This window comes from Grus americana, chromosome 2 (assembly GCF_028858705.1).
Source record: "Grus americana isolate bGruAme1 chromosome 2, bGruAme1.mat, whole genome shotgun sequence".
In the NCBI taxonomy this organism is placed as follows: Eukaryota; Metazoa; Chordata; class Aves; order Gruiformes; family Gruidae; genus Grus; species Grus americana.
This window is the reverse complement of record NC_072853.1, coordinates 128,145,165-128,167,939: the sequence shown is the minus strand read 5'-3', so window position 1 is coordinate 128,167,939 and position 22,775 is coordinate 128,145,165. Positions and strand designations below refer to the sequence as shown.

General features: G+C 39.1%; 1 protein-coding gene across 3 annotated transcripts in view; it reads right to left on the bottom strand.

Annotated features, from left to right (window-relative positions):
- Positions 1-22,775, bottom strand: part of ZNF385D (zinc finger protein 385D) — a 431,668-nt gene that overhangs the window by 150,668 nt on the left and 258,225 nt on the right. The window contains exon 1 of one of the 3 annotated variants that reach the window (XM_054817425.1): positions 18,620-18,859. The exons of the other annotated variants lie outside the window; for them this stretch is intronic. Within the exon in view, the coding sequence (XP_054673400.1) occupies positions 18,620-18,641 (22 nt within the window). The 5' untranslated portion in view covers positions 18,642-18,859. Of the gene's footprint in view, positions 1-18,619; positions 18,860-22,775 lie in introns of those variants that run through there. 3 annotated transcript variants of the gene reach the window in all.

Here is a 22,775-nt window from a genome sequence, read left to right as displayed (position 1 = left end):
GAGCTGTTTGTGCAAAAAACCAAGAGCCTGATGCTCTATCTGTGACCAAGACTTTCTGGAAAAAGAAGCTAATGAAAAATTGAAGTTACCCTACCAGGCAACTCATGCTTTGTATTGAGAAGCAAAATAAAAACAGACAGTTCTTGGCAGTCTGCTGTCCCCACAGAAACAGGGGAAGAGAGGGATAAAATGTTTAGTTAACTGTTAAGTTTGAGCCTTACTATAATGGAATTTTATGCCACCTCAGAGCACACATGCACTGTGTCCAGCAATGACTAATCTCTGGATTTTCAACAGCTGGCAATTAAAAAAGAAGAAGAAAAAAAAAAGCAGCAAAAAAAAAAAAAGCCAGTTGCACTCTGGGGAGAGAAAAATCTTCCTATCTCCTGTTAAGTACCACCTGAATACTTGAAGATTAGATTAGAGTCATGCCCTTCATCATTAAGTAGTTGGGGTCAGCTTACATCACACTGTCTTATGGAGATGTGAAATCAGATGTTGCTTTGTTGCCCCATTGCCCAAAACTGAAGGTTAACTACAGCAACTGCAATATAGCAAGTTGGGCATGCAGACAAGAAAACAGCATGCACACTAACAAGGTAGCAGCCTTCCAGCATGAAGACATGAGCCATTTAATTCACCAGAAGCTGCAGATTGCCACCGACTTTCTTAGAACCTTTGCTTTGCTGTGATCAACACATCGGCTTTCTTCATTTGTCTGACAAAGACTGGGGATGCAAATGATTAGCAGGCTCTGGTCTGCAGTAGAGAGGTTTGAGTTCAGAAAGATCAACCATGAAAGGAGAGCAGATGCTGATAAAGCATAAAACTCTCAAGATGATGATGTTAAGGGCAAGGAGTTTGCATCAAATTCGGGAGGGGGAAAAATGGAGAGGAAAGAAAGGGAAGCTAAGGGGACGTAAGAAGGCAGCAGGCAGAACAAGAATGGAAATAAAAGAATGGGACGTTGGAAATCAATGGGAGAAATTTGAACCTTGGCCAGAATCAATTAAACAGATGTTTTATGGAAATTCTATATCCAGACACAGATTTAGTTTTAATAAAGTTTAAATAGGACATGCCATAACATACTTAAAAAGTAATGGTTGCATAACTGTATTGTATCTAGAAAATATTAACATCATTGCCAAAAACTATTTATTGCAATCACACACTGCTCTTGTGCAATTCAAATTTTTTTTTCTTTTTAAACAGAGATAAATATGTGCCATATAATAATATGTTGGAAAACAGTTTCTAGGTTTTAATTCACAGTATATCCTGATGAATAAATGTTTTTATTTCCTTCCAAAAACTGTGGAATTGTGCTTCCATAGACACAATCAAGAAAACAGCTACTCCATAAACCAGTAGGTCTCTATATTCAAAAAGTGTAAGCAAAAAGCCACATTATGATGCAATACAGCAGATAAAGATATCTAAGAAAATTTTATTAGAACTAGTGAAGAAAACATTGGTTTTCCTATCTATGACAAAGATCACATGAGCATATTTTATATAGTGTTCTGTAAGAGCGTCGGCCCATATATACTAGTGCTGTGGAGTCAGAGGTGAATCCAACTCCCTACAAATCAGAGCAGGGAAGACTGTTAAAGATGCTAATGAAAGGTGGTCCTGCAAATGTTCTATAGCACAATGAGCCCCTCCAGTGTCTATGGTGGCAGACTGAAGCATCAGAGCTCAGAGCCATCAAAATCTGGTTCTTGGTGAGACTCCATGAAAATTCACATTTGAGTAACGCTTTGAGCTGCCAAAAAAAAAAAAAAAAGAAAAAAAAGAAAAGAAAAGAAAAGAAAGTACAAACTCCAAAGGCACAAGGGCTTGAAATAACAGAGTTTGACTAACTCTCTGAGCATGTAAATGCTCCACTGAACAAGCAGGCCATCTTCATTCTCACTAACAGATCCCAGCCATGACCCTTCTGCAGCAAAGAAAACCAGAACAAATCAGACTATCCTGAATTCGCTTTTACAAAGCTGTCTTTTTGTTCTCTGTCATAGAGGACCAGTCTGAAACCATGTTTTATGACAGTAAGAAATAAGAATCCCATCTTCCTTGAATCAGGCTTTGGTGTTGCACATGCCCCTGCAATCAAGGTTACAGATGACTAATCATAACTATTCTATGGCATTTGGGCTGATGCTTTGCTTCAAGATGCCATTGCTTGTGAACAGGAGAGGGAGAGAAAACACTGTCAAATTTAACTTTTTCTGCGTTGCAAAGTTCCATCAGAATTTGTCTTGTCTGCGGATCTATACGTAAGCTACACTCTCACACCTACTTCTTATGGAAGCAAATCCTTATAAAAGTTTTTAAAATCGAAAGAAATTAAGGTCTGTATTTTAATCAAAGGCCCGTATTGAAGCCTGCTCTGTAAGTCCCCAGTGCCTCAGGGAAAAGTCCCAATAGTTGGGCTGTTGACTAACTGGGGATACTTGCACAATAATCTCTTTTTGGAGTGGTTTAGATTTGTGTAAATGTATTCACTTCACAAAGGAATTTAGCTTGGGTTTCTAACAGCCCACAAAAATCCCTTGACCACAAGGCTAGTGTCTTTCTGGGAAAGTGAACACATTCTTTTTCAGTGGAGAAGTTCTAACAAAATGGCTATTTATAAAGAACGGCTTCAATTTTGGCAAGCTTACACCTGATGGAGCTGATTTAGGCAAATGTTTTGAGAGCTGGAATACGTGGCAGTTTGTGGGTTGACTGTCCTTTTCTTGATACTTGTGAATCGCTGGCAGGTCCATTTTTTATATCTCTCTATAAAACATGCCTATAATTTTAAAAAGTTTTTCAAGTAAGGAAAATTATCTCCTGTCATTCTCTATAGGTGGGAGAAAGCACCACTGTTTTTGCAGACAAGACACAAAGGACAAAAGAAATTTTTGTCCTATTTTCCAGAAACACAGGCATGTCAGGCCCAATTTATCTAATCCATGACATGTTGGATGCTCCAGGCTGCATCCACAGAAATAGATAAAGGCATGTCCTCCACAGATTTAATGAATGGGAATCCCTGCCCCTGGCTAATATAAATTGTGCTTGTTGGTCAGCAATTCTATTGATTACAATCCAGTTACATTTACACATGTACACATAAAAGTTTTCAGTAATTGGCCAAAAAACACAACCCTAACCCAACAATATGTCCGTATTTCTTTAAGCTCCATGAAATTAGTTACAATTTTTTAGCTTTTCTGTATCCTATCTAGACGTTCCTTAAGAGCGTTTTACTATTGTGTGACATAAATTTTTTCCATGATAGATCCACATGTTATTATTCACTTTATTCAGAACTTTTTCCCCACCCAAAAAGCAAAGAAATTTTTATAGGTTCTAACACAGGTTTTGTCATAACATTTCCCGAGGTGACCAAAGCTTGTAGCTATAAACAAAAGGCTGCAAGGCCAGTATCTTATGCATCTTTGGTAACCATTTTATACGAGAGAATTTAGAAAAGAAAAAAGAAAAGAGAAAGAAAAAAGAAAAAGAAGAAAGAAAAGAGAAAGAAGAAAGAAAAGAGACGGTGGTGTTATAAAAGGTGGCAAGGAACGGTCTGCATACCGATGTGGAGATTTCAGTGCTGGCTAGGGATGGCAAGGCATGGTGGAAAGGACAAATACTATTCATCTGCATTTTTACATAGGTCAGGAACAGACTGAAACCTTCTCTAAAGAAAAAGCAATATGATAAGAGCTCAAGTAATAATATCTTTCCTGGTGTGCTCTTCAGTCAGCCTAGCTATGTTCTGGTCCTCTATCAAGGCATCTTAAAATATTATAATCCCTGTCCCAGGAACTAAACATAGGAGAGATATAAAACACTTAAATAAGTTTTTAAGGGACTCCCTTCTTGCTCATGCAATCACCCTGCTCAGAATATTTACTTACAGCCCTACCGAGCTATTAAAATTCAGGTTAGACATTCACCAATTTTGCCTTTGCAGTTATTCATGGTCTAGAATTCAGCATTTCTTGAACTAACTGTAAATATATGCAGAAACAGGTCTAGTATAAAAACAACCCACCTCAAACATTTCAGGTCATTCCAATCAGACTATCTTTCATCTACTCGTCACTAAGGTGCTCAAAAAAACCCCAAAATCAAACCTTGGGTATAACACACTAAAACTGTCACTCCACAGCAAAAAAAAGAGCAAGTCTCAGCTGACATGTATTATTTTATTTTTAAGCCTCTCTCTGCTAGAAAAAGAAAACATAGCAGAACTAACTTTGGTTCTGCTATGTAAAACACTTACTTGAGAGATACTAAAAGCCAATGTGTTTTTTTGAAGGCATTGCTACCAGGTCTTGTAACCATGATACAACAGAATACAGTAACAAGAGGAGAAAAATTCCTTTGCAGACTTTTTTGATAATCCATGTAGATCAGAAGGATCAGAATCATGCAGCTTCATAATGTTAAGTCTAGCTAGTATAATTTCAGATGTTATTGAGTATGTTATATAAGGAAGTATTTGCTCTGATCCTTTTAAGTCATTTCATTGCTTTGCTTTGACTATTTGGACTGAAGTTATAATCATCATTTGACTTCTTTGCATCACATTGTTTTACATGTTTCTAATATTTTTATTACTTTCTTCACATTAAAATAGAAAAGTAATCCATTCAATTTAGGCAACAGACATTTATTTTAATTGAATTGTATATCAAATACTTCAAGTGATTTCTCAATATGTTTTTATTACCGGAGATGAGCAAGTCACCCCCCTCCAAACCCTCCCACCTTTGAATTTCAATAAATCTGGTATATTAATCTGATCAAAAGAACCTTACAATATCTGGGAAGCTAAGAGGGCAGGTCAAGTGCAAAGAGCCTTCAATGGAACCGTGTGTTGACAAGCTGGATCCCTCTCCCTGTCCTCCCGCTGTACTGCTAAGGAGTGGAGGGAGCATGATATACTCTAATCATCTTTACTTTCCATAAGAGGTAATCTTACAATACATTTCCAAGAAAATGAAATTATATTAAACCAGTGAAGTGAGCCAACCAATTGTCAGATTGCTATAGAAATGCAGGGATTTGCTAAGCCACAGACAAACCTCAGTCCTGCAAATACTTCTGCATATATTTAACTATTCCAATCCCACTCATCAGTGGAATGACATCAGAAAAGTTAATTCTTTTTTAATTCATGCATGCAAAAGTAGGGTCTATCTCTTATTTGCATGACTCCATCTGACTAAACATTCAAAATGTTCCATAGCAATGAATTTTAAACAAAGAGAACTGCTATTCTACTAAAAATTAATTAAAATTTTACCAAAGGTTCTCAGTTTGAAGGATGAATCAAAATCCCAAATACTTGACCCACATCACCACATACAGGAGAGAATTTGTTTGCATAATCCAGAATTTGGTACTACTTTCTTTAAAAACAAAACAAACCCAAAAAACACCAAGATGCACCACATAAGAAGAGAAATGCATCATGAAACTGTAAACATAACAGGAGAATTAAGATACTCTAAGCATATTGCCAAAGACTCACTAAGACTTCCATCTTTTCTTTCTGACATCACATCTATAAAAAAAGAATAGGATTATCCCACAGACAAGAACATACTTCTTGGATCTAGAAATGGCATTAAAAAAATAGCCATAAAGTTACTATAAAACAGAGTATGTTGAGAAAAAGATGCCTATGTCTCCCTTAGTACAATTCCAGTGACTTAAGAAGAGTTACATTTGGTATTAGTCTGAGCTGTAATACTAAAGGACAACTATTGCAGTGCATTGTATCTGTTTAATTAGAGGTATCAGTTCAAGCAATGAGGCAATTTTGCATGCAAGCCTCTAAGAAACCTAAAACCAAACACAGCTTGCCTGTGTAAGTGTTGCATTCCAAAGTCTACGCTCAAGCCAATTTTACAGATCTGGAGTTGCAACTAAACATAAATCACCTGATTCACAATGGAGTGTTTTGGGTGTGTTAACCTGAAACGCTGAGAAAATTTCAGCGGATGTGGGCCAAGCTATGACGAAATTTAAGTTAAGATTTGCACTCCCTTCTTCAGCCCCAAACCACCAATGCTGACACAGATCTTGTGTCTAAGTATCTGCATTAGGCTGGGACCTGACACTTCCTGCTGTTCTAACTCAGACACAGCGTATCTGCAGGTTCACAGATCTTCATTTATGCATTACAGAAAGGTTTGATTTAGCATCTAAAAAAAGACTCTACAAACCTGTATTTCTGGCTATTCTGTTTCACTTGTACTTGGGGAGAATATGTAGTAATCTTGTCCAGATAAAGATAGAATTTAAATGGGGAGTGCCAGGATTTCTTTATTACACTCTTCAGACAGCTAAATTATACTTAAAATGGGTTAAGACGACCAAGAGCACGCACAGCTGTTTGGTGTTGCTATGTAGATTCTGTTGCTACCACATGTGAAAAAAATCCACATTTTATTTTTCACTTAACCTACTATTTAAGCTCACAGAAAGCATCAAATGACTCAGGTGTTCAGCTACATGAGTATTTGGAGTTCCAAAAGTGGTAAAAGTAAAATGGATCTCTGTATCTAAGGTCAAGCGTCAACCGTATTAACAGAACTGTTAGGAAGTGCTTGAAGTTACACGTAGAATAATATTGCAGCAGGGACACAAAAGGAAGCAGTGCAGAGTTCATGTTTAGGTTGCCCCACTGTGCACTGTTTAACACTGATTTTTGTAGAGCATTACCAAGGCCAAGTCTGGTCATGCTACTAAATTGGTAGACTCAAACTATCAAGACTGGGGGAGACCCAAGAACAGCAAAAAGAGACTGGCAAAGTCAGTATAATTCAGTGTAAGACGGCTTGAAGTGAATAGGCCACTTGCTCATGCAAGTATAAGCTGAGAACTTAGTTTCCACCAGAACATCTCTTTCTTGTATCAGTAAGACCTCTCAGTGTTTCCCTACAACTTCATCTGCAGATATAAGCAAGTTGGTTTTAGTCTTTTTTTTTTTCCCCCAAAAGCCCCAAAGACTACTACTAGAAAGCCCCTTGCTGTTAACTTTGCCAACTCACATGATTTCAAGATTCTTTCTCCTCGTTGGAAGCTAGGAAAAGGTGGCATGAGCTATTTCTTAGAGGGCAACCACACACTGAAAAAAACATGTAAGGCAGTGGATGCACATATACACCTGAGGGGACTAGAAGCCTTTTCAATTTTTTCCATGGAAATCTGTTTTTGAGAATATTTTCTTAAGTTATTGCTCTTACTTTAACTGCATGGGAATGACCTCTTATTATACATGATTTAGTACAAGATTTTATCTCTTTCCCCCTAAAATTCACTATAAATTTGAAATTTGCTATTTATTATAACGGTATAATGTTATTTGGCCTTTCCAAAATGACACATTCAAAAGTCAAACCGACATTTTAATTACAAATTGAAGTTTCCTTGTCAGTAGAAATTCTTACCCATATACAATTTTAATACATGACCATTCAGCAGCTCCAGGCACACAATTGGAAATGTTAAAATCTTGGAGACTAGAAATGAGCTTCTCCCACATGCAGCTTTTCCTGGCTGAGCTACAAACCCACAGAAGTGATAGCTTGGTATGATTTGTGGTCATAAACTTCAACAGAGCTGTATAAGATGATGGTCTAAGAAAAATGTTAAGCCTCCTCTGCTTGTGGGGGGGGTGAAGAACAAACCTCAGCTTTTCCCAACTGCTGCTCTTCTGCTTAACTAGTGTAAACTCTGTTAACTGCAGAAGAATCACCATAAACAACTAAACTATTCATCGAATTGTCCAGATCTCTTTAATGATATTGCCAATAACGCACCTTAATGGGACAAAAAAGCATCCCAGTTCAACAAATCACTTGAGAGGTTCCCCCCTTGAAACTGAATAGAATTTACATGGGACTACTGTGAATTAAGAGATGCTCTACATAACCTGCACATAATCAGGAAAGCTTGCAAGGCCCCATCCTATCCACATAGATGAACTCCTTGGAAACGTAAACCTAAAAAGGAGAGTCATGGTAGCTTTGGTGGGGTTTGTTTGTTTTTTTAAAAAAAGAATGGGAATTGAAATGGACCTAGGGATGTATAGAACCAAACAGTTAACGTAAGAATTTCATATTATCATTATTGGCATTGATGACTTGGTAACGGAAATTAATAAAGGCAATAATGACTATATTTTGTTTGCAGCTGAAAGCTGCTTGCCAGCTTCTGGAAAAGAGGTTGGTGGTTTAAAACCACTTCCTGAAAAACAGAAAAATCAGAATAACTTTCATCTCCTGTCAATTCCTGAGCCTTCCTATGGAAGCCATCAAAAGTCAGGTGGAGAAGGGAACTGACGGAGTCTTCGCTCACAGGTGTGCAGAGCTCCTCTAGCATGGGGAGACCTGCAGCAGCACATTCCCTTCTGCAGGTGCATCTTCCTGTAAGTGGGGCTCCCCATGCAAGGCCAATGCAATTCAAATTATCCAACTGCCCAAGCTCATGTTTCCATCACATTCAGTGCTTCTTCTGGCAAAGAGACAGGGAACAACTCTCTGAGCAGGAACTGCAACCCAAATGGATAAATCCTCCCTCCTGTAATTCCAGGCTGGTGACAGGTGAGGAAGAAACATGGTGACCATGCTGCTGGGCATGCCAGCATCCTCCACCCCCAAACTGCCTCTAAAAGTTTGACTACACTGCTGATGATCAATTTAAGATTTTAAAGAGCATTTAATTCACATTTGAAATTACTGGAGATATCAAACACAACTGTTAGGAATTATTTGACAGTTACTCTAATTAGAATAGGTCTGATTTAATATTTCCAGCACAGTTGAAACTCTTACTTTACGGGAGGCCGTGGAAGTTTCTAAGCATGTTAGGTCCAGTAAATGAAATTGAGTTCAAGCAAATCTATTAAACAGTCCAACACTTTCCACAGTTCATTACGAATAATAATGACTTTCTGAAAACTTCCTCCTTTGCTACTAAGAACAGATCTAACTTAGTAAAAACAATATCAGTGAGGAAAGCTCAATTTTTGCTGAAAGATTCTTGAAGTTGCAAGAGCTTCTTTTTTTTTGTACCTGTTAGCAGTTGCCATACTTACTTTATATCAACAGATTTCAAAAACTGCCCAACTTCTTTCCGACAAACTGTCAATATAACCTCAACCAATGTACTATCGGAATCAGCTTCCTACATTTTTTACTGGAACTGAAGTTGGCTAGATAGAAGAACCTGCAAAACTGGACATCTGGCTATCACAGGCACCTTGGAAAGATTTCTTAAAAGATTATCTTATCTATTATTTTAAACATTCTCTTACAACTTTAGCCATCTATTACTGTGAGCTTCCTAGAAAGGGCTAATAATTTAGAATGAACATTATTTTTTCTTATCTTTGTGATTTGGAAGATATTAGCTCAGCTGGGGTCTCTCAAATAGATATTTGATATAAAACATTCATAATTCATTTGACTATATACCAAGGTCAGGCACTATTTCTGTTTCCAGATGAATCTAAAGTGAGCTTTGTATTGCTGAAAATGTACTGGCATAGCTTTTAACATCACTCCTTTAATAAATTACAATAAAGTATCATGCAATTGTTATTTTTGTGAATATTCCTGTGAAGAAATCTTCCTACTAGAAATGCACAAAAAGCTTATAAAAATCACATGAGCACTGTTAGAATAAACTGAGGAATATTTTAGGAGTATTAATTGTTAGTGTTATTTCAATACTAAATATCAAAGACTGCCTACTTGAGATAGTTCTGTGCTGCTTTTCCTCACTACATTGATTCTTTTGGATATATTTAACTTAGAAAAAAAATCAGGGCATAGGAGAATAAGCAACAAAAGTAATGTTCTACACATCTGTATTATCTTCCTAAAATCCGTAGGCTTGTCTGGGTGTCCACAGTGAGGCATAGCATCATTGTTCGCTGCCTTCGCAAGGTTAATTTCAGGCTAGTTAAATAAATTTTCTTCCCTGTGTGCTGAGGATAGCACGTGATGACGATTTTGCTTCAAGTTAGTCACTAAGGGCAAAACAGAGCAGTTATGTTCAGTCATCTTGGAGTGCTTGTGCAAGGTGGTGCTGCCGGTACCATTTTGCTGCAGCACCAGCACTTTACCTGCTGCCTGCCTGCCTTTCTCTGCCAGCATTTATATACGTTTCACACTCTCCAAGGCTTTCCACAATCACATTTTGATTGTACCTATATTGTTAGAGAGATTTCAGATGTTGCTCTGATTTTTTTCAAATGTGTTTCCAGCCTTTCAGTGTTCATTACATTCAGTAAGTTCATTCACGCAAAGGAGCGTATCCATGTGGGTTATTTACGTGCAGTAATGTCCCTCTTTAAGGCCACTGATTCTTTTTACCTTGAAAACCTGTGTGTATTGGGAAGGTAATCTATTGCATGCACTGTTAGAGTGTGTAAAGCTAAATGCTATTATGAAGGATACTTGCCTCATATACACGGATCTGACCACAGATAGATAGGCATTTCTGCAAGAAACTGTACTCTCTACACGGCATATCCAAAAAGATGTCAGATGTCCAGCTGCTACTGAACCCATAGGAACCCAAATGGTCGGCTGCTAATCAGCACTGAGTAGATTTGTCAGCTGTACCTATGTAAAAATATATCTTTTATGTTCTATAAAAATACTGCAAAGGATTAAAAAAAAAAAAAAGAAAAAGAAAAAAGGGAAAACCACTGGGAATCTATAAATGTATTGAAAATTTTTACTTCGACCCAATTGAAAAGAAAAAGAATTAATTCAGAACCTTTCTTAGCAAAGAATGAAAGAGCACAGAAAAATCATACTGTGTGGACCAATGCAATTTCCACGTACTCAGTGCTACTGAGATCTGACCAAGAGAAACTAAATGTGTTATTAGGAGGTTAGTGCAACTGCCCTCACACTGCATGTGGAGAGGATGGCCAAATAACCAGTCTTACAAGGTAGACAGACTGTGGTCAGGATTGGCGAGACAAATGTTTGTAAATGATTACATCATGTCTTGAGCGCTAAAAGCATGTAAGGATACTAGAAATAACGCACTACAATGGCTTTATAGCACCCATATTCATGTGGCTGCCATGCCCTCAGTCAGAGAGGGAGACAAAAAGGGAAAGGATTTAAATGTACATTCACAAACGCATACACACCATTTTATAGCCTGTTTGACATGTTAGAATTTATCCTTTACAAACACAGGAATTGCAAAGTTAAATAGGAGGTTAGGTAAACTTTCATGTATGCCTGTTTGTTTCTCCTTAAAGAAAGAAGAAAGGCTACAGAAAATAACAGATACTGCAAGAAGGGTTCAAGCAAAGATTTTTTTTTTTTTTGTGCTACCTAGAAGCAGGCAAGCTCAACAGCTTCCACTGTTGAAAAATTTGCTGCTTACAGCAACACAACTCACCAATAATAATAGAAAAACAAAGGAGCGGCTTGCTTGCTACATAACAGTCATATATCTGGCAAACTAAGTGTTTCTGATATGTGGTGGGTTTTGACAGGAGGTGACTGGATTGGCTTTCACAGGTAAATACCAGCAAACAAAACCTAATTTGCTAAACATTACACTATAGAGACAGTAGACCCTCAGGTCACTACTGAAAAATGACTTAGCTTAGCAAGAAGAGCACTGATATTGCCTGCAGTACCAAGACTGGCTTCCTCCCCACCTCCTTCTGCCTTGTGCATTCACAATTGCAGATCTTGCCAAGGTTCTGTGTTTTCTGACCTTTTTTTTTTTTTGCATTCAATATTGATCCCTAGTGCAACAATGGGTAACAGTATTGGGAAACACAGCCATTATCTCCCTTTGTCTTCCTAACTTCCTATACTCCGTAGTAAACAAACTGAGTAAACAAGGTCAACAAGAACAAAAGAAGCTGAGAAAATTTTCATGGCTTTCATTTGAATGAACTATACTGTCCATCTGCTTTTTCAATTACAGCATAAAAGTAAATAAATAGGAGAACCACTGTGAAGTAGTAATCAAAGAGTAAATTAAGCCTAGCTTTTTTCCTTTGTTCTTAAGAAAGCAGTTTTAATATTCAGAGACGGTTTTCTAACGTAGACACACACTTTTTAGGCTCTATCTTGTTTTCTGAAGAGGAGAACTAAGGAAGAGATTGCCGGTTTGCATTGTAATAAACAGAATATATAAACAATACACAGTATAAAAATTACCAATATGAGCCAAAGCCCTTTGAGATCCTAAGTATATGCTAAAATTTCAAACGGCCATACCCAGAGTAAGCAGACACTCCCAGTCAATCTCATTTTTGTATCTCCTGTAACTGCTTCAGAGACGAAGATACTATGCATTACCAAACCCCAGGAGCTTTTCAAGCTTTACTTGAAAAGCAAGTGGTACATTATGGTTTTAAATTCTGAAATCTGGAGGGACTATAAACCAGAGTAAATTAGTTGGCTGGGTAATAGAGCCAGGACCTGATCTCATAGTGATGAAAGAATTTCCCATGATTTCCAAACAACTCGTTCAGCCAGCTAGCTGAGGTATTAAAAAAAGAAACAGATTGATCTAACACCAACTTTTTAAAATAGTTGTGACCTTTGCCAAAGCAGAAATAGGGAAAAAATAAAAAAGAAAAAAAAAAAGTAGAGAACAAGTGCTTTTGTTTAAATGCTCTAGGATAAGGACCCAAGATGTCTTACCTTTTTTTCAAACCTAAAGAAGTTTTAAATAGATATAATTTTAAGCATCAAAAGAGACAGAATCATATTATCATAGATGTTAACAAGAGGCAAGGATATATAGCGATTGAACTTTCATAAAAGCCTCCCTTGAAATTCCAATTTCAAATTACAGTTGCATTTTCTTATTTCACATTTGATCCCGACCCTTGTCAACTTCTTTAAGCTGTCATACCATGCTTATGATTGGAGTAACTCTTCATGGTGCATATGTACAAAGAAAAAAAAAATTGTTTGAGGGGAACACGTTCATGAGCATCAGACTGATGAGACACTCATGAAAGAAGTGGTCAACAAAATGGGCAAAGAGGTCTAAATATATAAGCATACCAATAATGCAGCTTCGTGTATTAGATTTTTCACCCCTAAGTAGACTTTGCAGCAATATGTTGCTAAAATCACTGAGAATACAGGCTGGCGTACGGAACATGGTTCTGCCATATAATGACTCAGCCCTGCAACAGAGCAAAGCTTCTTCCCACTTTCAAGCCCAGCAATTTGATTCAAGTACAATCTCAGACACTTCAGGCTTTGGTATTTCTAGCCAACCTCTTTTGCTGCATTTTCTCTGAATGTTACCAATCATCTATGCAATTTCAACTGCAAAACTAATCTTTGCAGTATATTACATGTAATAACCCCTTTTTAAAACTGAAGCCCTTATGACCTCTACTGTATTTCAAGAACTTTTCATGATCTAATACCAAATTGAAATATTTCCTTTATCAAGTCCAAATATATTTCTTCTTTTTCAAGTACCACCATCTTCTTCAGTGCAATGAGAAGCAAAAGCTTTGAAAGGATTCCTGTAACCCAATTAACATTTTTGTAATTGCAAGAATTTCTAGAACTACCACCAGTTTATAAAAAAATCAAAATAATATGGAAGGATATTTGCACACAGGCACAGAGAGGTAGAAGCCATATGACTCTGAGATAATTCTGCACTCAAAGGCTCTCATTATTTCAAAATATTTTATAAAAATAATTTATATGAATTGTCTTTCAGAAAACCAATGAAAAAGGACAGAGACAGAGCTTGACATCATAATGAAAACGTCTAAAATCCAGTTTCTACTTAACATTTAATTTCTTAACAGAAGCAAGACATTTGTTAAGAAGGGATGCAGGATTAGATTCCACAGGCATCCCAGCTAAGACATGTACAGACACACATTCAGGTGCGTACGCACACACACACACTTTCTGTTAAAAGACCTTCAACTGAAGCAACTGTGATCTAATCTTCTCTAATGAAGCAAGAAACCATTAATTATGATCTTGGTTTTGGAGCAGTTCTGCCAACCATAAGAAGGGTAACACTGGGAATGACTTGTGTGTGTGTGTGTGTGTGAAATGGTGAAATCACCCTTTATTTATGGCAACATACGGGATATATTTAGAGGTATTTTAAATAAACAGTTTCTGTAACAGAATTTAAAAGGGTACAGTCTAGCACAGAGCAGTTTCTGTAAGTTCAAACAGGTTTTTTTTTTATTATTATGTATACATGCATTAATGATTATTCAGTGCTTCATGATATGAACTGCACTGCCCAGGAGGCTGTAATGTTCCAAGTATAAACATCAGGCTCCCGCAGATTTCAAGATCCTACACATTGGCTTGCTCAGCTGAATTCTTCTGTCACATACAGCATCCATTATATATTAACTACACTTTCTTATTGCAGATGGCCGGTGATAAAACACAGTTAATAATCCAGTGTCTGTGTTTCTCAAAACATTTTAAAAGCATAGCCTTATCATCACCGATTCATCCTGCCTTAAATGAAGACAAACAGAAATGCTATGAAAGGCCTCCGCAGTGTGTTACCTAGAAGGAAATATAACCTCCTAAAAACAAACCAGTGACAAATAAATATTTTCAGTGCAACTGCTGAAACAGGTTTTTTTTGGTTGGTTGGTTTGTTCAATATGTGTTTTCTTTAAAGAGGTGGTGAGATTTGGGGTGTGTGTGGGGGTATTTTTTCTTCCATGACTCATTCAGCATGAATCTCTTCTACAAGAAAGTGTTCCAGAAATAAAAAGTGATACTCAGAATAGTAGTATGTATGCAGATGAATTACTACACTCTACAACATTGACTGAAAAAGCCCCATGGAAAACAAAACCAGCCAACATCCAAACAGAAATGCAATGGCATTTTCAGGCAAAAATTGTTTGTTTTTTCCCCCTTAATAGTTCTAATAGTTCTATTATTTTATCCCATAGGATATTCCTTTCCACCCCAATATATAAGGTATCCTATGTAATGTGAACAGAAATGTTGAGAACAGAAGTTATTTAAAACAGAAAAAGGTCCACGGGGCAGGGGGGAAGGGGGGAGGGAAAAAAAAAAGGAAAGGTACAATGTTCTCTCTTCCCCCCCCTTTCCTTTTCTTTGTAAATTTTAATTGTAGTTATTTTTTCAGTTGTGCTTCTTCAGTAAGGGCAAGGTATGGAGGCACGCAGGGGACTGATTTTTTTGGCAGTGGGGGTGGAGGATTGGCTCCCCTCTCAATTCCAGTTGGGGTTAACCAAGCCCTCAGGACCAGCGCTCGCTGCCCCATAACTGCAATATCACCGCAGCGTTCCCGCCGGTTTGACGACCGTCACGTTCAGCACCCGTGCACGGCACGCACCAAAAGCTCTCCCCCTTCACCTCCCAAACGGCGAAGAGCGCTTTTCCACTCTTCAGACGGGCCACCCGGCCCGAGGGGTGGCCACGGGGGCCATCACACCCGTAGGACAAGCCAGCTCCCACGAGCTGCCTGCGCTGCCACGCCGAGGAAGGAGCGATGCCGGCCAGGTGGCCGAGCCAAGGCAGCAGCGGCCGGTGGGACCTTTAAAGGTAGAGGTGGCAGCGTCCAGCTATGACCATCGGCCACAGGAGAGCCCTCGTGTTGAGCGGGACTGGAGGAGGTCCCCTGTTATCAGCGCACATCAGCGCTGTGGCACTGACGGCCACCCACCGCTTCTCCTCTCGGAGCTGCTGAGAAGGGTCGCAACTGACTTTTATCTTACGCTAAATTATTAACTGGATGATAAATGCAAGCAAAACTTGCTTTGGGGTAGCTATGTATGCTTCTAAGTACAAAACACCTACCTATTAAAACACTTCGCAGAAATTTATTATTTTCATTGGCTTTTGGCTTACTCTATAAACACACAACATCATTTTGTAGGATTTTTATTATTATTACAATTCCACACTTCTGTTCAACTTGAAACGATGAATGCAAAACCAATACAATAAGTAACAAATGTATCCACGGTGACCAAACAACAAACTCTAAAGCACAGCACGGTGAGTGAAAATTAGCAGTTATTGAAACCACTCCATCAAAATTCCGGTGCAATGTAAAAGAAAGGCTTATGCAATTAGAAGGGTCATGATAAGTTTAATTATTTGGAGGCTCGGCTCAAATAGTAGAACATACATAGTACAAAGTAGTAAAATATCTCAGCCCAAAATCTTCTTGGAGGCTACAGCTTTAAAGAAAACAAGAAACACTGTGACCGACTCTTGAATTTAGCAACTTTTGTCTCTGATGGTTAAGAAACTCACTTCACCCATTAACACTTGCTATTGAAGAACAATATTTTCAGAGGTTTAGATATTACTTTCCACAGTAATTATTTCAGTATTTATTTCAACCTTAACACTGTACACGTGTCTTACCGCTATGCCACCTTACATCAGCAGCAATTAGACAAGAAGGCCCAGAAAAAACAAGCAAGATGCACGTAAACATACAGAAATGCTTTCTTTTTCTTCCCTTCCTATTCTTTAGGTGGTCCAACAGTAGCACGCAGAGAGAATGAAATACCGCAGAATTCTTTACTGATATTGAAAGGAAGTGGGGTTTTCTCCTCAGAAAATATAAAATTCTGATATCGTCTACGTGATGGTTACAGTAATTTTAAGTCAAAGTAGGTGCGCGATGTACGCGGTCGAGCTTTCATCCAGCTCTGTGCAATACTGCTTCGTGCAGTAAGCGTTACGGCAGGGACAGGTGAGATTACAGATGCTCTGGCTTCTCACAGACAGAGCAGGAGAACACCCAGAACAACCACAGGTAAACATTATCCCCATTAGCTCATGCTTCATTACGCAAAAGACAGAAACAAGAGTATTAATTTAAAATTCAATATCAAAGCAAGTTCCAGACTGAACAAAGCAGACTGAGAACCTGCCTCACAGAAACTTTCAGCTCTGCTCTCAGAAGTGAAATTTCCTACAAAGCAGAGAGAAAGCACAATCCACTTTGTTCCAATTAAAACCTCGTGTTGCACCAGAAAACAAATAAGCGTGTGAAACAGCGGTTTGTATTTTTTCAAAGAAGTAACACCAAAATAAGTTTGATCACCATTATGTGTTTCTGAAAATTATAAACAAACAGAAAAAATAATTAACTACCATACAGCTAACATATACCCAACACTCAAACCCGTATAACTTTAGGAAACCATAACTTCTAATCCTAGTCATGCAGGCAATTGTTGCAAAACTAACTGTAAAAATGAAAACCCATCTTGCACTTGCAATGATATTAAAGGTAGAAAAATAACCCAAAAGAAATGAGTAAAAAATTAACCTAATGCCACATTTTTAATGGTGAAGAGACTTAATCTAAATTACTCAAATCTAAAACCATAATGCTTGTCTATTCTTCTTCAGTCTTTAGAAAATGTAAAGCTAAAACACCACAAATTTATTTTTGAAAGGGACTCTGAACAGTCATGACAACTCAGCCAATTTATATTTCTTCTGTTAAGACAGTTCACATCAAAATCAATCTGCTTTCATAACTGATGGGTTTCACTGTTAAAGACAACTCCCCCCCCCTATTTTTAATTTTATGAAAATTAAGCATGTCATAAACCATAGTACTTTTCTGACAGGGCTCAGAATATTACAAAAGTTCATCTCTTAAAGCTGGAAGTGAACTCCTGATTCAATATTTAATGAAACTGAGAAAGCTGCTGAATGTCCCAGAAAAGCCCAACTCTCTGCTCTGTGTTCATTCTAAGTATTATGCAGCTGTAAATTAACAGTGAGGCTAGATGAGATTTCAAGTAGCCAAGAATAGTATTTTTCCATCACACCACCAAATTTTCTTTCTTTTTTTTTTTTTGCTATTTAGCAGCACTAACGTGCAGCATTCTATTGCAATTGTACATCCCAGCCCAGTACTGCAGCACTACATTGCTTAGACATAGCTCTAAGCTCCAACATGTTTTTAGGGTATGCAGCCAGCTCAGCTGCAAGCCTAAGGAAGATTTCCATCAAGCAACAAAACTAAACTCTGCACAAATATTTAACAGCTCTGAGACCTCTAAAGGCATAAAATAATATGCATTTCGTGGTATGCCAGGAGCCAACCCCACACCGGTGATCTGCATAATGCAGAGTACTCGGCAAACACATCACTGCAAATAAAGCATTGTTTCGCCTTTGTACCTTTGAATTCTTCAGGCTAAAAGCTGAATGAAATACTAGGGCTTACTGTGCCTCCCCACCACAGACAGTGCTGTAGCAGTTCGTCCATTACATTAAGTTTGTCTAAAACTTCCCATGCCTCACAACCATTTCTCATCCCCTCTCGGCAGATGAAACACGAGTTCATCTAAAACAAACCTAGGATGAGTTCATCCAATCTAGCTTATTTTTCAAGCCTCTAAAACTACGCAGTAGCCCACTCAAACAGAAAATTTCCCAGACAATGGAATCCTTTCAAACTGCACAGCCGACAGGATTCCCCAGTTGTCAGTTTTAGGTGCGCGCCAGCACGAAACGTTCTTGAATCCAAAATTTATAATAATCACTCCTATTGATAATGTAAGCAGAATTACATCACAGTTAACACTTACCAAAATACATTATGTTTCTCATTAATCATGCAGTCAGGATCCCACCGCTGTGTATTCAGCATTAGCTCCCGCACAGGGCTGACATGTAAAACAGAGCTCTTTCATTCTACATTATGTGGAAATTTCCCAGCACAAGAAGCGTGAGTGAGCAGTGTGCCTCCTCAGGATGAGCGCTTTGCAGGCAGTCTTATCCCTGATACAATCCCTGTCTGATTTAGCGTTTACTCCGGCTGCATGCTGCACTGCCCATTCTTACTGTAATCTGACTCCTCCTTCTGATGTCCTTGCTGTGCCTGTGACATCAGGACTAAGAGTACTACAAACAGATCTTTTCTTTAACGGGCTTGCAACGACGTGCTCTAATATCCTGGTTAACCTAACTACGGCTTGAAAAAAGAAAAAAGCCCTCCTAAAATTATAGACTTTTTTTTTCTTTTTTTCTTTTTTTTTTTCCTTTGGCAGCAAACGCATTCAGTGACATAACGTGCTCAATTACATAATAGATGGGAAAGACAAAGCGTATATTGTTAGCGTATTTTTCTTTGAAGGGCAGGCTCCAGGAGAAGCCCTGAGTGCCCTGATTCCCCAACTTCAGTAGAAGATAAAGATGCTTGGCACTTTGCAAGACCACGTCCCCCTAGGACGTTCTCCCTCCCCCCCCCGCCCCCCCCCAAATCAATAGTTCCATTTCAATAAATGATTTTAATCCGAATGTTGGATAAAGCTCAGTCTGTTTCTATTTTTAAAAAACAACTGACAAATAGGTAGTTCGATTTCAATAGAGCTGAACTGATTTTTTTTTTTTTTTTAAACTACGATTTCTTCACATCAATAACAAAGCCTGAGGACAGGAGATATATGACAGAGAGGATTTGTAATGGAGTTTACAACCTTTCACCCTCCAGGTGTCCGGTTCCTTTCCGGACCAGGTTGATAAGTCATTAGCAGCTGGTAGCTATTTTATTGTTCTGTGACAAATGGAGCGGCCCTAAGTTTGTTGTAAATAGGTCCCCACGCAGTCCCTGCTGCTGTACGAACTAGCAGCAGCTTCACGGGAAGACAGACCAGAGAAATACCGAAATACTCTCCACCATCTACACATAGTGCCTCGGGATGGATCTGACACACGCTGGCAGCGTGGTAAAGACGATGCGGTCTGTATTTATGCACATATTATGTCTCTTCTACGAATCAATAGAGGACATCGGTTTCCTGCTGTCAGTCTGGCATGTATCACTGATAATACACTTAAACTAAATAAAGGTAAAAAATAATGGGCAGTATGCTGAAGTGTTTATTTCATTACAATAGGATCTAATGGCATGAATGCTTTCATTCTACAGGAAAGAGGATGACAGGTATAATTCATTTAAAGCTCCACTTCTTATTTGTAAAAGCTCCACACAGTAACTACTATTTCATAAGGTCCAATCACTTAGGGCAAAATTATCCCACCAGCACAGCAGCCAAGGAACGCTCCAATTGCGGCAGAAGAGTTAAGAGCCCTGGTGTACATCGCCGCCACGCACCTCTCAGCAAGAGTCCTCCGCAGCATTGCTCTCACGAGGTTTCATGCTACCTGCATGAAAGTCACTGAGATTAAACACTGCCAAGGGGAACTGGGGCATGAATTTAAGTCCTGTCCCTTACTGGGAGTCCCCCAGGTCTCCGTTTCTGATGCCCAGCCTTTCTCATTGCCTTTGCTTATTCCAACTGCCCCTAGGAAGAGGCGCGCCTGAAGTAAGAAATACGTGGTACGCAGAGAAACTCCAAAATAAACTGTGCTTCACAACTAAAAAGCACACAGTGCAGGAGCGTGCTTAGAGGCCATAGTGTGTGAGGGAGGAAGATCAAGACTTCTTGTGTGGTTCAGACTGACCAATGGCAACTTAAGTTAGGCAAATCCTAAATCACAGTGAAGAAATACTATCTAGAAAACCCTGAAGGAAAAAAAAAAAAAAAAAAAGGGCAAAAAACCCCCAACCTGTCTACAAACCATGGCCTGTGTTTTAACTAGAGGGTTTGGACAGCAAGTAACTCATGGTACTTTCCTCTATTTCGTCATTACAACACTCATTCACTTCTACTGTACAAGGAAGGACACCTCATGACAGGAGAAAATACAGCCCTCAAAGGCTGGTTTAAAATACCTCAGCTGAGCCACTCTAATGTCCTCTAGCAGCACGTATAAGCTACTATTAGGAGCTTTCTGCAGCACAAGCATCCCCTCCCCTCCCTTCACCAAGGGTAAAAGCTCAGAGAATCAATTCACTGTGAAATCCTTCAGCTCCTGTGCTAGCTCCGAAGTGCTTTTGCAGAGGCGCTGAGTGATGCCCTTTAGGACAGTCTGCACCCAGGCAAAGCATTTGCCTGTTAGGCTGGGTTTACCTTCTCACAGAAAAGCTCGGGCTCATTCTGCCAGGAGCCTGACCCTGCGAGATGTAGGCTACCTCCGGTCTCGACGTTCCTCCAAGCTGATACGCCTTGCTGATTTGTTCCGTCAGCTGGCCAGCCGAGAGCCCGGGTACAGACTACTCATGTCTGTGTAGATGAGCCATTAGCGGTCAGGCAGCAGCCACGCTGCCTTTAAACATCGCTTCTTGAGCTGGCTGCTCTGTTACAATACCTGTACCGATTCGGTGGAGCCTGATGGCAGGTCAGCACCTCAGGAAGTGTAAACAGCAAAGCACAACATAGACTGACGTATTCTTCACTACCTGGTTCTGAATGTTACCTCCACTTTTGTTTTGCACTTTAGGATGCAAAACCATCAGGACCGTCTCTGCCCTTACTGCATCTTATTTGTGTTCTTACAATAAGCATACAGTCAATGTAGCCAAAGAGAAACTAAACCGAGAAGTTTTCTGTAATATCTTTGCATTTCAACTATGGAACAAATGCAAGGGAGGAGGGAAAGTCACTGGTGGTCTCTCCTAGAAAGCTTTCACAGCACAAATTCACACACTCCATGCCAAACTCTGCTTTCATTTATACACATACAACATTAATAAACTGCAAAAAGAAGTAGAGTTCCAAGCAAGGGACAAAGAATAAATTTTATTCTCAGAGTGGAATACCGTCATTGTCAGTGAAAGCAAGGATTAGTTCAGTAATTGCAAGCCCGAATGGCTGGTGTTTTAACTCAAGCACAGAGGACTCTGCCGAACACAACTGTGGCGAAGCACAGTACAGAGCAGCAAACACTTGTGTGCATCTGGAGATTTGAGTAGACCCAGTCCGGGCATGCAGGATCATGCAGAATGAATGAGCAAATTAGGCCATGATGTCAGCCCACGGTGCAAACTCCCAATCATCAACAAGCCAGCACAGGCTAACCAGCATTTAGCTTTGCTACAGACGCAGGTCAACTGCAAAATTGTCATATTTTCATCCAAAACCCTCGTGACTCAGCAATAGCATAAACATAACACGAAAAAAAGTACCTTCTGCTAAAACAGCTACCCTCAAACTATTATTTCTAACAATAGAAGTAGGTTCTACTCCCTGAAACCCTCTTTCTCAACAGCCTGGTTCTTTTTATCCTAATAGCATCTCCACCTTGATTTTTTCTGCCTTTCCTCACCTTGACCCTCCCACTTTGGTAAAGGGTTTGCCACAAAGGACAGATTTCCAAAATGCAGACTACCCCACAAGGCATTACCTCCTCGGAACAAACACAAAGCAAGCTGAGAGTACATGTCCCAGACGTACAGCACGTACCCTACGTTTCTCCAGAGCTGGGAAAGCTACAGATTATCCCCCACACCTGACTTGGTCTAGAGCCAGAAGGCCACTTCGTGAGCTAGCTGTGTTATCTGTGCTTTCTACCGATTTGTATCTATCCACCAATTTACACAACTCCTCCATAGTAAGTATTAAAACCACTCGCAGGCACATCTGTTGCCGAGACCAATTAATATTTAATATTAATGCACCCAGTTAATTCCCTAGGATTCCTGGAAAACTCTCTTCCAGTCTTGAACTCTCCCAGGAGGCAACTAATATTAGATTTATACCCAGACTCTTACCAGTTGGCTTTGATGAATTTCAATTAGTGAGGCTGACCACAAACCTTTTCTTGCAAATGCAGAGGAGCATATCGAGGGACTCTCTGCTGGCAGAAATGTAATAGTAGGCAACAAAATACACTAGTGAC